Source organism: Bos taurus, chromosome 6 (assembly GCF_002263795.3).
Source record: "Bos taurus isolate L1 Dominette 01449 registration number 42190680 breed Hereford chromosome 6, ARS-UCD2.0, whole genome shotgun sequence".
NCBI lineage: Eukaryota > Metazoa > Chordata > Mammalia > Artiodactyla > Bovidae > Bos > Bos taurus.
The window spans coordinates 88893043-88907724 of NC_037333.1; the positions used below are offsets into that span (position 1 = coordinate 88893043).

Sequence of the window (14682 nt, forward strand, 5' to 3'; positions counted from 1 at the left end):
CCAAATAGATAAGTTCAAATGATTAATGACAGTAAACCACCCTATTCTTTCCTCATTAACTTTAAGATCTACTTAACACTACAAAATTTAAAAGTTATCAATATTTGCCATCAAATATTCATAGACTGCTTGCTACTGAACTTGGAATTATGGGACGTCATGGGAGAAATATAAAACATCAGGGCTGATTTTAAAGTTTATGGTTAACTTGGGAGAGACAAGAGAAAAATTATGGAATAATTAATAATTAACTCTGTCTCAGGAGATAGGTTTACAAGTACATTAATTGTTCAAAGATCAAAAGTGGAAGGAATACATTTCCAATGGCCTTATCATATAAACCTTCTCTGAGAAGCTAAGACTTTGAACTGGTCATGAAGAAAGAAAAGGACTTAGAAAGCAGGCAGCAGTTTTTGACTGGTTAGCCTAAAAGCCTCTTGGATGTTTGACATCATTGTGACCTCAGGAGTAGATACACTGTGGATTTCAACAGCTTAAAATATGATTATTGGGCAATAAAGTAAAGAGGTTAACCAGATGTGGAGAGCCACAGAGTGTTTGCCAATACTATGAAGAAAGTGCTTCGTAATCTGGAAACTATTAAAATTTTCGTGAGGTGGATTCTCTAGTGCTTGACTTCCAATCTTAAATTTTCTATTTCTTAACTCTCTGGCCTTTCTATCCCAAGTTGAAAATGATAAGAAAATATTTCTTACCTGCCTCTGAGAAGCAATATGAGGCTTGAAAGATCATGAATGTGTTTTGAGAGCTGCAAACCATCAAGGATGTTTTAATTCCCCTCACATTCCTCTGTGGTGTTATGACTAAAGGTTGCTTTTGACAAACAGTCAACCTTTCAGGCTAGCAGGATGTCATTTTGTGGATTGTTTTGTTATACCTTGAGAGAAAAGTAACACAGTGTCTTTCTCTACTACCTGCCCATGGGTGCAGGCAGGCCAAAATGGCTTCCCTTTAGACTTGCAATAAAGAAGCAATTACTTTTGAAGTGCTCCACCTCCTGTGGTACTGAGTGTCATTGTCAACTGTAGGAAGTCTTCAGACCAGCCACATTCTATCTGCCTTTGCACAAGGTCTACATCGGGAATGCCTAGACAGGAGCCAGAATGGGCAATGCACCTGAATGACTTCAGTGAGAACTTAGGTTAAGTTACCTGCTGCTTCTTGGCAACCCAACAGCCAATTTCTAGTGAGGACTTCCTATTACCTGCTTTCTAGCTATATTAATATTTATTTTTGCCTTATATTCTGTAAGCAACCCAAGGTAAGTTGATTCAGGGTGCAAACCAGGTGAAGCATACAATCTGTAAGAGTGTTCAGAGGAAATGGAAATTACATTTCATCACCTTTCTGTGATCTTACCATTTGATGCCAAAACTAATTCATGTGTTCCTTTATACCTAAAACAGCTTATTTGGATCTGAAACACACACACACACACATTTATAAAAACTCAATAACCTATTTGAGTCATTAAACAATTTCCTCCCACAAAATCTTATACCGTGTATGTTTCCCCACCATCACCACCACCCCCCCCGCCCCCGTGATTAAGTTGAATTTAATTTCCCAAGATTTTTAATTACATTTTTGAAGTTTTATCTGATCCACATCAGTGAAGCTTTTGTCTTTAGATACAGTCTAATGTCTAAAAGGGCTTCCCTAGTAGCTCAGATGGTAAAGAAACTGCCTACGATGCAGGAGACCAGGTTCAATCCCTGAGTGGGGAAGATCCCCTGGAGAAGGGAATGGCAACCCTCTCCAGATTCTTGCCTGGAGAATTCCATGGACAGAGGAGCCTGGCAGGCTTCAGTCCATGGGGTCGCAAGGAATCGGACAAAACAGTGACTAACACACACATACACACAATGTCTAAAAAGGTGATATAATAAGTCTGAAGCTATTTTCCCAGGTCACCACTCCCTAGAAGGATGAAGGATTGCATTAGTTGAGTCAGGTATGATGCTGATGGGATCAGGAAGCTACGCAGGATAGAGAACTTCCCATTTAATTTCCCACAAAATGAGGTCAAACCTCTCAGCCCTCTTTAGGGAATTTGCTAAGTTTTCTTCTAGACTAAAAGTTCTAAAGGTCTATGAAACCTCCTCCCTGCTCATCAATGGAAGTGATAGCCTACCAAGGAAGATGTGTGGAGGTGTTAAGAAAATTTTCCAGGGTCATGGGAGACAAGGAAAAGAATTTTGTTCCATGACTGATTTCTGATTGTCATCATGCTCACTGATTGCCTTGGCTTGCCAGCTGTAAGGACACAAGTCTTGAGAACAATCCAGAATAGGATCTAGTGAGATTTCCATGAAAGAAAGCCTACATGCCATTCCAATATCGTTGCCATGCCTGCCATGAAATTGGACATGTGAAAGACCCAGCTGTTAAAACTTCAGAGTTCTTTGGACTTCCCTGGCAGTTTAGTGCTTAAGACCACACTTTCAGTGCAGGGGATGTGAGTTCAATCCCTGGTCAGGGAACTAAGATCCCACATGCCACATGGTGCAGCCAAAAACGAAAACAAGTAAAAAAGCTAACTGCTTCTACAGAGGAGATAATAAGCTACCTCACCCACAGCTTCAGGAAGCAGCTGTAGGCTCACTGGGACTAGAGCAGGATTGTGGAAACAGGCTTGGTCACACCACTGCTTATGAAGCTAGATGGTTCCAGAAGCCTGTGTGTGTGAGTCATCCTCCCATCCCATGAAGTTGATTGAGTGAAGTGAGTGGGTTGCCATCTCACTGCCAAACTGATTCAGATCCCTAGAACCAAACTTCCAGATGAGCCCCTTAAACTCATTAGACTCCAGGGCTTCTCCAAACTGGGGCAATTACACATCTGGTTAGGTTTGGAGCCATACCAAGAGGATGGGCTCTGGGGCATTGCTGTAGTCTGCACTCATCCCACCCCCAACCAAGACCATAGAGTCTTCCAATTCCATAGTGTATTGAACTGCTGAAAGCAAGGCATTTTTTCCCAGGGCAATTTGGTGGGTGATTTTTTGATGATTTTTGTTAAACTACCTTGATATGCATGTTTGCAAAACTATGTATAGAATTCCCAGAAAGTGGACTTGCTTTTGCAGCCTGTTCCTGCCACTGACTTCAAGTGGGAGTACAGATACTTTCATCATCTTATCTTGGCTTCTAACTGCTGGCTGAAGTCCAGAGAATTATAAACTAATCTGAAGAAGCTAGAACGGTTTGCCGGCAAGCAGGAGTGAAAGGTTTTTCAGTTTGGTGTAGTTTGAGTTACAGCTTACATTAACTGAATAGTAACAATTATTACAGTTATAATAATAATTGGGAAAGAGTTCAGAAATTTTTCTAAAATCTAACCTCCCAGCTAAACTTCCCTGCAGGTTCAGTGGCTAAGATTCCATGCTTCCAATGCAGGGTTGCGGTTGGATCCCTGGTCAGGGAACAGAGATACCACATGCCCGCGCCCCCCCCGCCCCAAACCTCGCCTGGGGCAGAGCCAAATTAATAAAAAACAGAAAGAAAAACAAAACAAAAACAACCCCCTCCCCCCTAAGAATCCTTCCAGCGGCTTACTTTGTGCCTAGTCTTTCTGTTTAGATGAAGATGAGGGGCATCTCTGAAAAGACACCTGTCACCCAGGAGAAGCTAGCTTTCGCTAGCCCGGGCTGGCCCGGGTGGACAAAATCTCCGCAGGATTGCTTCTTACTTCCAGCGAAAGCAGCATCCACTCCAGCCACCGCTGGGCGACCTAACAGATCCGCTGCGGGCTGCTCCTCCCAACCACTCTCCTCAAACCCCGCTCCTCCAGGCCCCTCCACCCGGCCCCCTCTCCCCGCCCCCCACTTAGTTCAGGGAATTTCCCAAGCATCCTAAAGGTTGAGTTTCCTGCCTGGAGGAAGGGGCCAGGGTTATAAAAGCTACGCTGAGGACCCGAGGCAGTCACAAGCGCTCTGGCTTCGGATCCCGCGCCTTCTCCCTCCTTCGGAGCCCTCTGCAGTCCTCTCTTCGCCACTATGAGACTGCTATCCAGCCGCGCTGCCCGCGTCTCCGGCCCTTCGGGCTCCCTGTGCGCGCTGCTCGCGCTGCTGCTGCTGACGCCGCCCGGGCCCCTCGCCAGCGGTGAGAGCGCTAGACCAGCCGAGCGCACCCGGCGGGTGGAGCGGAGCGGCGTCCCGGGCGTGGGGAAGTGTCCCGGGCGGGCGGGCTGGGGAAGAGCTCTCCCAGCAACCTGCCCTATAACGGTGTCTCTCCTATCCCAGCCGGTCCTGTCGCGGCCGTTGTGAGAGAGCTGCGTTGTGTGTGTTTAACCACCACACCGGGAATTCATCCCAAAACGGTCAGTGATCTGCAGGTGATCGCCGCGGGACCGCAGTGCTCCAAGGTGGAAGTGATGTAAGTCCTGGTGCGCGGCGTTGTCCACCGTGATCTTTGCAAGAGGGAAGGTTCCCCCCACATTGCACCCCCCCGCCCCCCGCCGGCCTTAGTCTTCAGCCCCCACGTTCACGGGTGCATCCTCGTTTTCCCTCTGCAGAGCCACCTTGAAGAATGGAAGGGAAGTCTGTCTGGACCCAGAAGCTCCTTTGATCAAAAAGATCGTTCAGAAAATATTGGACAGGTATCTGTCACTTTGCTCTTTCTGGTTTCTTAATCTCTCTTGGAGTGTGGATTTCTCAAAGTCCTTACTCTCTGAGATTTGGCGACCACATTTCAGACCATGTTTAAAATAAAAAGGATGTTCCGGAGAAGAAGGGAAAGTTGTTTTCGAAGGTCCTGGGGAAACTCTTATCATGAATCTCAACAAGAATTGCCTAGGAGGTTACACAGAACTCATTATTGAGATGTATTTTGTTTGTTAAGGACTCCACCCTCTGCTTTTTATTGATCCTAAATCCTGTTTTGAAAACGAGTTGGGGTAGACAAGTGTGTGGAAATTTGGTTAAACTGATATAATTTTTTTTTTTCAACAGTGGAAAGAACAATTGAAAGAAAAGACCATGTGTTAGAAAAGTTGCCCAGTTCTTCAGCAGAATTTTCTGGGGACCTCTGGACCCACTGAAGACAAGAAGCAAGGGCTCATTTTCTCCAATGAGTTAGGTTTCTGTACGAATTCCCTACTATGAAAGAGAGAAAGGAAGAGGGAATCTATGCTTGCCCTTGCAGCTTTCTGCTCAGTTTATGTCCTGTTTAGCATATTATTTCCTGCTCCGTATTTGCTGTTATTTTAACTGTTATGCTATTGAAATCTTTAAGAGTTGACTAAATTGTGAATTAAGAAATCACTGATTGTTAATCCTTTCAATGTGACTACTGTTATTTCTAGAATGTAGTTCTTATACTGCCATGGGAAAAGCTGTATGAGAGTGAATGGAATTTCATTGGAATGCTGTATATGGAGATAAATTGTTATCCTCACTCTCTTATGAAATAGGAACAACTTTAGTATTGTTTTTTGGGGAATATGTTAGAGAATTTTCTTACTCTTGACCTTTGGAAGATATTTAAGTTATACTGCATTAGAAATATGAGTGTTATACAGTTATCTGTGTAGAATATATTTCCTTATTTAGAATTTCTAAATATATGAGTTCTATAAGGACTAATATATTCTTTTTCTGTAAATTTAGACATTTGATGTCTTCCTAGTATGGCATAATGTCATGACTTACTCATTAAACCTTTGATTTTATATGGTATTTATTAGCTATTTTATCAGGAGTATTGTATTTCTAGCCACTAAGCATGTATTTTTGACTAATAAATAATCTAGGAACTAGGTAAATTCCTTATTTCTAGTTTTTATAGAAATACATCCCTTTAGGTTTTTAAGAGTAAAGGCAATCTTAACAATGATCTATACTTTGAAAGTTCTGAAAGCATATTCAAGGTCTTTGAATATAAACTCATGTAGTTTATAAAAAATGCACAGCCTTGCTAAAATGTGCAGACATATATACTGTATCTTTTTAAGTGTTTGACCATTTTGTTACAAAGAATTACATATGCATCACAAGTACTATGTTAAAATTGTACTTTTTAAATGTATCTCAATGGTTTATAGTGCTTCTTTTGTTCTTTGGAAAAAATAAAAGATTTATAAAATTTACTCAAGTTCATAGTTTATTGTACTGTTACAAAAATGTCATTCCTCCTTAATTCTACATTGCACATGTGCTTGCTAAGTCACTTCAGTCATATTTGACTTTTTGAGACCCTTTGGACTATAGCCTGCCAGGCTCCTCTGTCCATGGGATTCTCCAGGCAAGAATACTGGAGTGGGTTGCCATGCCCTCCTCCAGGGATTGTTCCAACTCAGGGATCAAACCTGCATCTCCTGTGTCTCCTGCCTTGCAGGTGGATTCTTTACCTGCTAAGCCACTGGGGAAGCCCCTGGTTCTACATTACCAAATTGTAAAAATTAACCATGCTCCTCTCTGACTAGCAGCAGGACCCTCATTTCCCAATGTCCTTGTGTTAGTTCAACCTATCTCCAAGCTCACTTCCCTTCCAGTTCCTTCATAGCACCAACAACCTTTGGGCTCTTTCGAAAACACAAATAGGTAAGACTTCCTTACCCTAAATCCTTTACTGACTCCCTGTTTCCTAAACATGAAATACAAGTTGCAAAGCATGACAAATCAGGTTCTGTCTTATGACTCCTGATTACTACCTCAAAGTCATTTTTCCATAGCATAATTGCAGTCAAGAATTTAGTTTCCCTACTGGGCATGTTCCTTCCAGGTCTATGCCTTTGGTAGGACCTGTCCCTGGAAAGGCCTTCATATTTTTCTCTCTATAGAAGGAAGCTTATTCACCCTTCAAAGCTCTATTCAAACAATACTTCCTTCATTTTTTCCTTCAAGTTTTCCTTGGCACTACCAGCAGAATTTATGGTTTCCATTTTGATGTTCCCATAGTGTCTTCTAAGTATCTGAATTCACGGGAATAGCCAATATTGCATTGCTTTTAGTTGCTTAAAAGGATTTTTACCCTACTCTACTAGAGTTCTCCCAGAGCATCTCCCACATTTCATTCATCTCTGTATCTTCAATACCTGATACAGATTGACTTAATTAAATAAGTTATCTTGAAACTCAGGTTGTAGATAGTATCCTAAAATCAATCACCTGGCTCATTGTAAGTGCTAAATAAACTGTAATTCCTTTACCCTTTTCCCTTTCTTGTCTACAAATAATCCAACGAGAGCTTTGGTAAGCATAGTCCTTTCAACCTATAACACAGAACACTCACTTTCACCTGACTAACTCCCGTCCTTTTTCCAAAGGCAGTTTACCTGTCACTTAAGGCCTCTCTGACCCTTCTCTCCCACTTAGATTAAAGCCCCTTTTATATCCTGTCATATGACTGTTCTTTTCCTTCATAACATTTTGTCACCAACAGGACTGTAGAGCCTATGGAGACTATACACATGGCACCCCACTCCGGTACTCTTGCCTGGAAAGTCCCATGGACGGAGGAGCCTGGTGGGCTGCAGTCCATGGGGTCGCTAAGAGTCAAGCACGACTGGGCGACTTCCCTTTCACTTTTCACTTTCATGCATTGGAGAAGGAAATGGCAACCCACTCCAGTGTTCTTGCCTGGAGAATCCCAGGGACAGAGGAGTCTAGTGGGCTGCCGTCTATGGGGTCGCACAGAGTCGGACACGACTGAAGCGATGCAGCAGCAGCAGCAGCAGCAGCATTCCAACTTCACTGTAAACTTCGTAAGGGGAGGACTACATTTATCATATTCGCTTCTGTTCTTAAGACAGTGACTAACACACAGTAACACATTGGGCTTAAACAGGTTAGTGACCTAAGCAAATCCCACTGTCTCGCTGGTATGGAAAGAGCAATTTAACATAAATAGCTCATTCTGAGGAAAAGCAAGAAAACAAAAAGAGAGCAACTAATCCAATTAGTATACATACACACAAACTCTAATTGGATTAGTATGTTATATATGCTTATATTAATATGTTATATTAATATGTTATATATGCCAAAGGCTTTGACTGTGTGGATCACAATAAACTGTGGAAAATTCTGAAAGAGATGGGAATACCAGACCACCTGACCTGCCTCTTGAGAAACTTATATGCAAGTCAGGAAGCAACAGTTAGAACTGGACATGGAACAACAGACTGGTTCCAAATAGGAAAAGGAGTATGTCAAGGCTGTATATTGTCACCTGCTTATTTAACTTATATGCAGAGTACATCATGAGAAACCCGGGGCTGAAAGAAGTACAAGATGGAATCAAGATTTCCAGAAGAAATATCAATAACCTCAGATATGCAGATGACACCACCCTTATGGCAGAAAGTGAAGAGGAACTAAAAAGCCTCTTGATGAAAGTGAAAGAGGAGAGTGAAAAAGTTGGCTTAAACCCCACATTCAGAAAACTAACATCATGGCTTCTGGTCCCATCACTTCATGGGAAATGGATGGGGAAACAGTGGAAACAGTATCAGACTTTATTTTTGGGGGGTCCAAAATCACTGCAGATGGTGATTGCAGCCATGAAATTAAAAGACGCTTACTCCTTGGAAGGAAAGTTACAACCAACCTAAATAGCATATTCAAAAGCAGAAACATTATTTTGCCAACTAAGGTCCATCTAGTCAAGGCTATGGTTTTTCCAGTGGTCATGTATGGATATAAGAGTTGGACTGTGAAGAAAGCTGAATGCTGAAGAATTGATGCTTTTGAACTGTGGTGTTGGAGAAGACTCTTGAGAGTCCCTTGGACTGCAAGGAGATCCAACCAGTCCATCCTAAAGGAGATCAGTCCTGGATGTTCATTGAAAGGACTGATGCTGAAGCTGAAACACCAATACTTTGGCCACTTCATGTGAAGAGTTGACTAATTGGAAAAGACTCTGATGCTGGGAGGGATTGGGGACAGGAGGTGAAGGGGACGACAGAGGATGAGATGGCTGGATGGCATTACCGACTCAATGGACATGAGTCTGTGTAAACTCCGGGAGTTGGTGATGGACAGGGAGGCCTGGCATGCTGGGATTCATGGGGTCGCAAAGAGTCAGACACAACTGAGCAACTGAACTGAACTGAACTGATGCTTATATTAACATGTATGTATGTTTAATAGTGTATACTAATGTATTATTAACATACCCATATTTCACCTAAGTAATTCTATATCTTTTCATCTCTCTCCATATATATAAAATATCAACTAGATTAACAGATGTTCTATGATTACATATTAATATATCTATATAATAGAGTGTGTGTAAGGCAAGCAGAGATACAAAGATATGATAGCACCTAGAGTAGATTCAAAGAGACGAATTTGTTGACAAATTTTTTCAGCAATATTAAAAAGCACAAAATACCTCAAATTAAAAAAAAATTAAACTTCTGTAGTATTTTATTGCTCTCTCAAATAGCAATTTTCCTTTAAACCCATGATTTATATCTTTATACTAAGGAAACACTAAAAACTCAAACCAAGTCACTATAAAAGTTTGAATTATAAATTTCAGTCTTTTAAACAATCTCTCATCTATTATATCAGCTCCAAAATACTCACTAGGTGCTTGATAATGGCCAATGAAAGTGTATTAAATGCCTTTTGAATGGATAAAACACAAGCTATGTGAAGAAATAAACATTACTAAGTACTTCTTTATCATAATTCAAGATCTTTTTTCCTCGGAAGCAAGATTTAAAAGTTTAGTTTGCTTGTAGATCATAGACTAACCTCACTGCAATATTCTTGAAGTTGTATTTGTTATGGGCTTGCCATAACTGGCCGTTCTACAAATAAAATTGATCACAGTATATTACCAAAGTATAATCTACACAAGAACCTCAGTGACAGCTACTATTCATCAACCCTGATGCTACTTTTGATCCTGCCACCAGCAAAATCAAAGACAAAGACAATCAAAGACACTAGCAAGATCAAAAATAACACGTGCACATGCTCAGATGCTTAGTCACGTCCGACTCTTTGCGAGCCCGTGGACTGGAGCCCTCCAGGTTCCTCTGTCCATTGGATTCTCCAGGCAAGAATACTGGAACAGATTCAGGGGAAATTAATCTAATATTTGTCTTCTAAGGATATACCTTATATTTCCTTCAAGTCTCTACATACTATGTTCACTCTGTTATCCCTCTGAAATTCACTGTCATATATGAAATCACTGGGAATTGAACAAATGCTCAGATAAAATGTACTGTATGTTACTCCCCCAATCCAGACAATTTTCAGTGTACAATCAATGCTGTTCATTCTACCAGATTTTCTTGTTTGCCTCTGGGTGTGTCACATTCACATAATCTTTCAATTCCTGAAGATATGACAAGATCTATGATAAAATATGACTAGTGGTTTAGTTTATCTATCATAGTTTTAATTCTTGCATAAGGAAAAGAGTTGTTGTGGTTAATTCTCATGTTGTTCATAACTTCTAACTCTTTCCTGGATGTTACACACTGAGAAATTTACCAGGCAGCAGAAGCATCTGGGGATTTCAGCTTGCCTCACTGACTAAGTCACGGAAGACAAGGAGCATGCATGTGATTCTGATTTTGACTGATGGTCCTTGGTGGCTTTTAGTCAGAAAAATTAATAATATATTCCTGAAAAGGATTGCTCATACTTCAAATATGTAGAGTGAAATAATGACACAGAGAAACAGAGTTAATTTCAAAACTTCACATCTACAAAGCCTATAGATTCCAATTTCTTAAATATTGAGAAATTGGAAGGACATCCCCCACCCTCTGAAAAATCCATTTTCTTAATGGATGTGTTTCCACTACCACATAAATGTATGATGATTATTTCTGACCCACTTCTCAGATTTGACAAAGAGAAAAATAGTTGATTTGATTCATTCCCAGTAAGAGAGACCAGCGATATTCCTTTGTAGTTTGTGATAAAGAGCAAAGTCAAAACAATTGTATCTCAAGTCTAGTTTGTATTTTTAGCTATGTGACTTTGGCAATTTATTTAACCTCTACATCCCTCAGTCTTCTCATCTGTAAAATCAGTACAATAATATCTATCTCTCAGGCAATAAGGACTAACCAGGAACAAAGTCGTTTTTTGATAAATGTAGTTCCTTTCTCGAGTCTCCTAACTCAAATTCCTCTTTAAGTGAGAAAACTGAAAGCTAAATTTTTAAATTTTTTTTCATATTTATTACTATCCTTTCTACATGTGTGTGAATGATTAATTTTTAGTGCTTTAAGAAATCTTATTTTTTTCCACCAGTCTTTCTCAGAAATCCTCTGAAAACAATGCTACATATTTTCTGTCGATGATGTGACAACATCAAAAAAATGTATGATGTATTTCCCTTCTATAAACATTCATCCATATTGAATGTTTACCCATGTTTATCATTGATAAATCAATGAATCATCAGTATTGACATTTATTGATAATCTTGTTTCATACCAGACCTTGTACGGGATCTTATGATGCCAGGATAACAAAGATGAGAAGCTCTCAACCTTAGTTAAGGTCCTTTGGCAGCAAAGATACTCAGTTTTCTCTGACAAAGCTTCTCTTGAAAGTTGCATGAAAAGAAACTAGATTATTTTTAAAGAGAAAAATAGCATCTTAAGTGGCATTGCCTAGAATCAAACTCTGAGAGGAGATCTACCTGCGGGAAATGTATTTAGGACTGCTCTAAAAAGTAACATCTCTTAGCAAGTAAGGAAGCAGCAGTGGGTAGATGGAGAACTGCCGCTGTAACAGGAGATTCAGGGGGAGCTTATGAGAAGCTCTGGAGCTGGGATGGCCTTGTAGAGTTATTCTGAATTGTGGCAGGCAGACAGACCCCTGAATACCCGCATTGGCCAGCCATTTGATGTGGGCTACCTGTGTTGAGTGGGCATAGCTTTGGGCAAGACAATATCCTCAAGCGGTGAGCTGAACCCAGAGATGATGTTTGTTTCGTGCTATCTGGGGCCACCACAGATACGGAAAAAAGCCATGGTGCGCCATTCAGAGGATCCTGAAAAGGCATGCTGGCCGTTCTTCATGAGGAAGGAGAAGGAGGAGGAGGAGAAGAAAGGAGAGGGAATGGGAAGGGGAGGAGAGTGGAAGCTCTTGTTCTTTTTCTTTGTGTTTTGGCTGTGCTGGGTGTTCACTGAGGTGCACTGGCTTCTCTTGTTGAAGCACACGGACTCAGCAATTCCAGCAAGTGGGCTTAGTTATCCCTTGGCATGTGGGATCTTAGTTCCCCCATCAGGAATTGAACTCGAGTTCCCTGCGTTGGAAGGTGGATTCCTAACCACTGCACCACCAAGGAAGTCGCATTCTTGTCTTTCATTTCTTTGTTTCTCCTTCCTCTCCCTTTCCTACTCTTCTCTTCCCTCATTTCTCTCTCCCACTCCCTTCCTTCCTTCTTCCTTCATTTATTCCTGAGAAATATCATGATACTACTTTATAGGAGGAGGAACACGAGGACCCAGGTGCTGAAGCAGAAATCTCAGTCAGTCGCCAGGACGAACCACCTTCCGGGTGAATGAGGCCATTTTGGACTTTTCAGCCCTTCCAGTTGCCCTCTGACCACCCCCACTCAAGTGTACTCAGGCAAGATGAAAGCAGAAGTACTTCTCGTTGTTGCTGTTCAGTCACTAAGTCATGTCAGACTCTGGATCCCAGGGACTGAAGCCTTCCAGGTTTTGCTGTCCTCCACTAATCTCCTGGAGTTTGCTCAAGTTCATGTCCATTGACTTGGTGCAGGGTACATGCATGCTCCATCCTGTCAGGCTCTGCAATCCTATGGACTGTAGCTTGCCAGACTCCTCTGTCCATTGGATTTTTCAGGTAAAAATACTGGATTGAGTTGCCATCTCATCCTCCAGGGGATATTCCCAACCAAGGGATTGAACCCGCATCTCTGTCTCCTGCACTGAGCAGGCAGAATCTTTACCAACTGCACCACCTGGGAAGCCATTGGGTTAGTGATGCTGTCTAACCATTTTATCCTCTGCCACCCCCTTCTTCTTTGGTCTTTCCCTCTTTCTTCCACAGTTTTTCCCAGCAGCAGGCTCCTTTCCAATGAGTCAGCTCTTCGACCTCTCATTAGCACGCAGAATTATCAGAAATGACAGACTTGTTGTAAGCCACTAAGTTTTGGAATGGCCTGTTATATAGCAAAAGAGGATTGAAAAATGATCATCATGCATCTAATGTTCAACAAATGGCCACAATCAACATCATTAAAAATCCACATGCCTGCAGAACTTTGCAATGTTCTTGTATAATAGCACCCAGGAAGATATTCCGCCTCCAACTTCTTCTTTCCCCTCTCCCTCCACTCCTACCCCATGTCTCACCACCCCTGGGTCGTGGCACAATTAAATTAGTGCCAGAGTATTTGAAGTCAAGTCTTCCCTGGTGGTTCAGTGGTAAAAAAAAAAAAAAAAAAAAGTCCTGCCAGTGCAGAAGATGTGGGCTTGATTCCTGGGCTAGGAAGATCCCCTGGAGAAGGAAATGGCAACCCACTTTAGTATTCTTGCCTAGAAAATCCCAAGGACAGAGGAGCCTGTTGAGCTATAGTCCATGCGGTTGCAAAAGAGTCAGACACATCTTAGTTGACCAAAACAAGAACATTTGAGGTCTGGATCACTTTTGTCCACTTAAAGTTATACAGAAAACATATTAGATTTCAGCACTTATAGGAAATATTTTGTTGGCTAGTATTTCAACTTATTGATTAAAGTGCTTTAACAAACTGACTCTCCATTTTATCATTTCTAAGATCTTCTATATCAATTGTTTTATTACTAATTTGCAGGTGATAGCTTATTCCCTTCATACTTGGGAGATGTCAGTTTAAAACAGTCTGCATAAAGCAGAAATAACATATGTCTTAATTTTAAAGGCCGATGTCCCTCCAGTATCTTTAGACATTTTCTTTTAAAATAGCTAACAGATAAGTTCTGCTTTTAGTCTTAGAAAGCTTGCTAATTTCCTGAATGACACTGCTATTTATAATACAATGACTTAAAGGAAAAAGAGATAAAGTAAGTTACCACACACACACAAAAAAAAAACAGGGTGACAAAGTATGTTTCATAAAAAGCTGTCAAATTATTTTTAAACAGAAGAAGCTCTGACACTAATTTTCTAGCATTCTTTTAAATTGTAACTTTGTATAAGCTAATTTCTTTTGCTTAAATAACTGATTTAAAATTTTTTTTTACCCATTTCTGTACAGTCCACTTATTAGTGTCAGTATTAGGTTTCTCTTCACGGAAATCAAAAAAGTTATGCACACGACAGTAAGGACAGTTAGCAATAGTAGCAGGAGTAGTGCATCGTAGTAGGAGGAAATTAGTATTTACATCCCATTGCTTTGCACAAATATTTGAGGTCTCATTTTTTTGCCTGGCACATAGCAGATACTTAATATTTATTGAATAAAGAAAACTAGCAAAAAGCATTTTACCTCAAATGCTGACTAATAGGCTTGTGAAATTTTAGTGACTCAAGAAATACGTTCATCCTGCCTCACAAACCTTGCTGACAATGTGTCTTTTGTGACAAAATACACTTGTTGATTAAGACAATGAGTTGATGATCCTCTGCTATACGCTACCTCTTTCCTGGTATCAAATAACTCAAGTAGCATTGTTAGCTCAGAAGACATTCCATATAGTTTCCCCCAAAGGATTAGGAACTTGTGACTA

The 14682-nt window shown here is 40.9% G+C and overlaps 1 protein-coding gene across 1 annotated transcript; it reads left to right on the forward strand.

Annotated features, from left to right (window-relative positions):
• The first annotated feature begins 3969 nt into the window (after nucleotides 1–3969).
• On the forward strand, nucleotides 3970–6088 carry CXCL5 (chemokine (C-X-C motif) ligand 5). The gene is given in 4 exon segments (NM_174300.2): nucleotides 3970–4124; nucleotides 4265–4397; nucleotides 4537–4620; nucleotides 4973–6088. Coding segments are annotated over 4 exon segments (339 nt in total). The 5' UTR covers nucleotides 3970–4018; the 3' UTR covers nucleotides 4989–6088.
• The last annotated feature ends 8594 nt before the right edge of the window (nucleotides 6089–14682 follow it).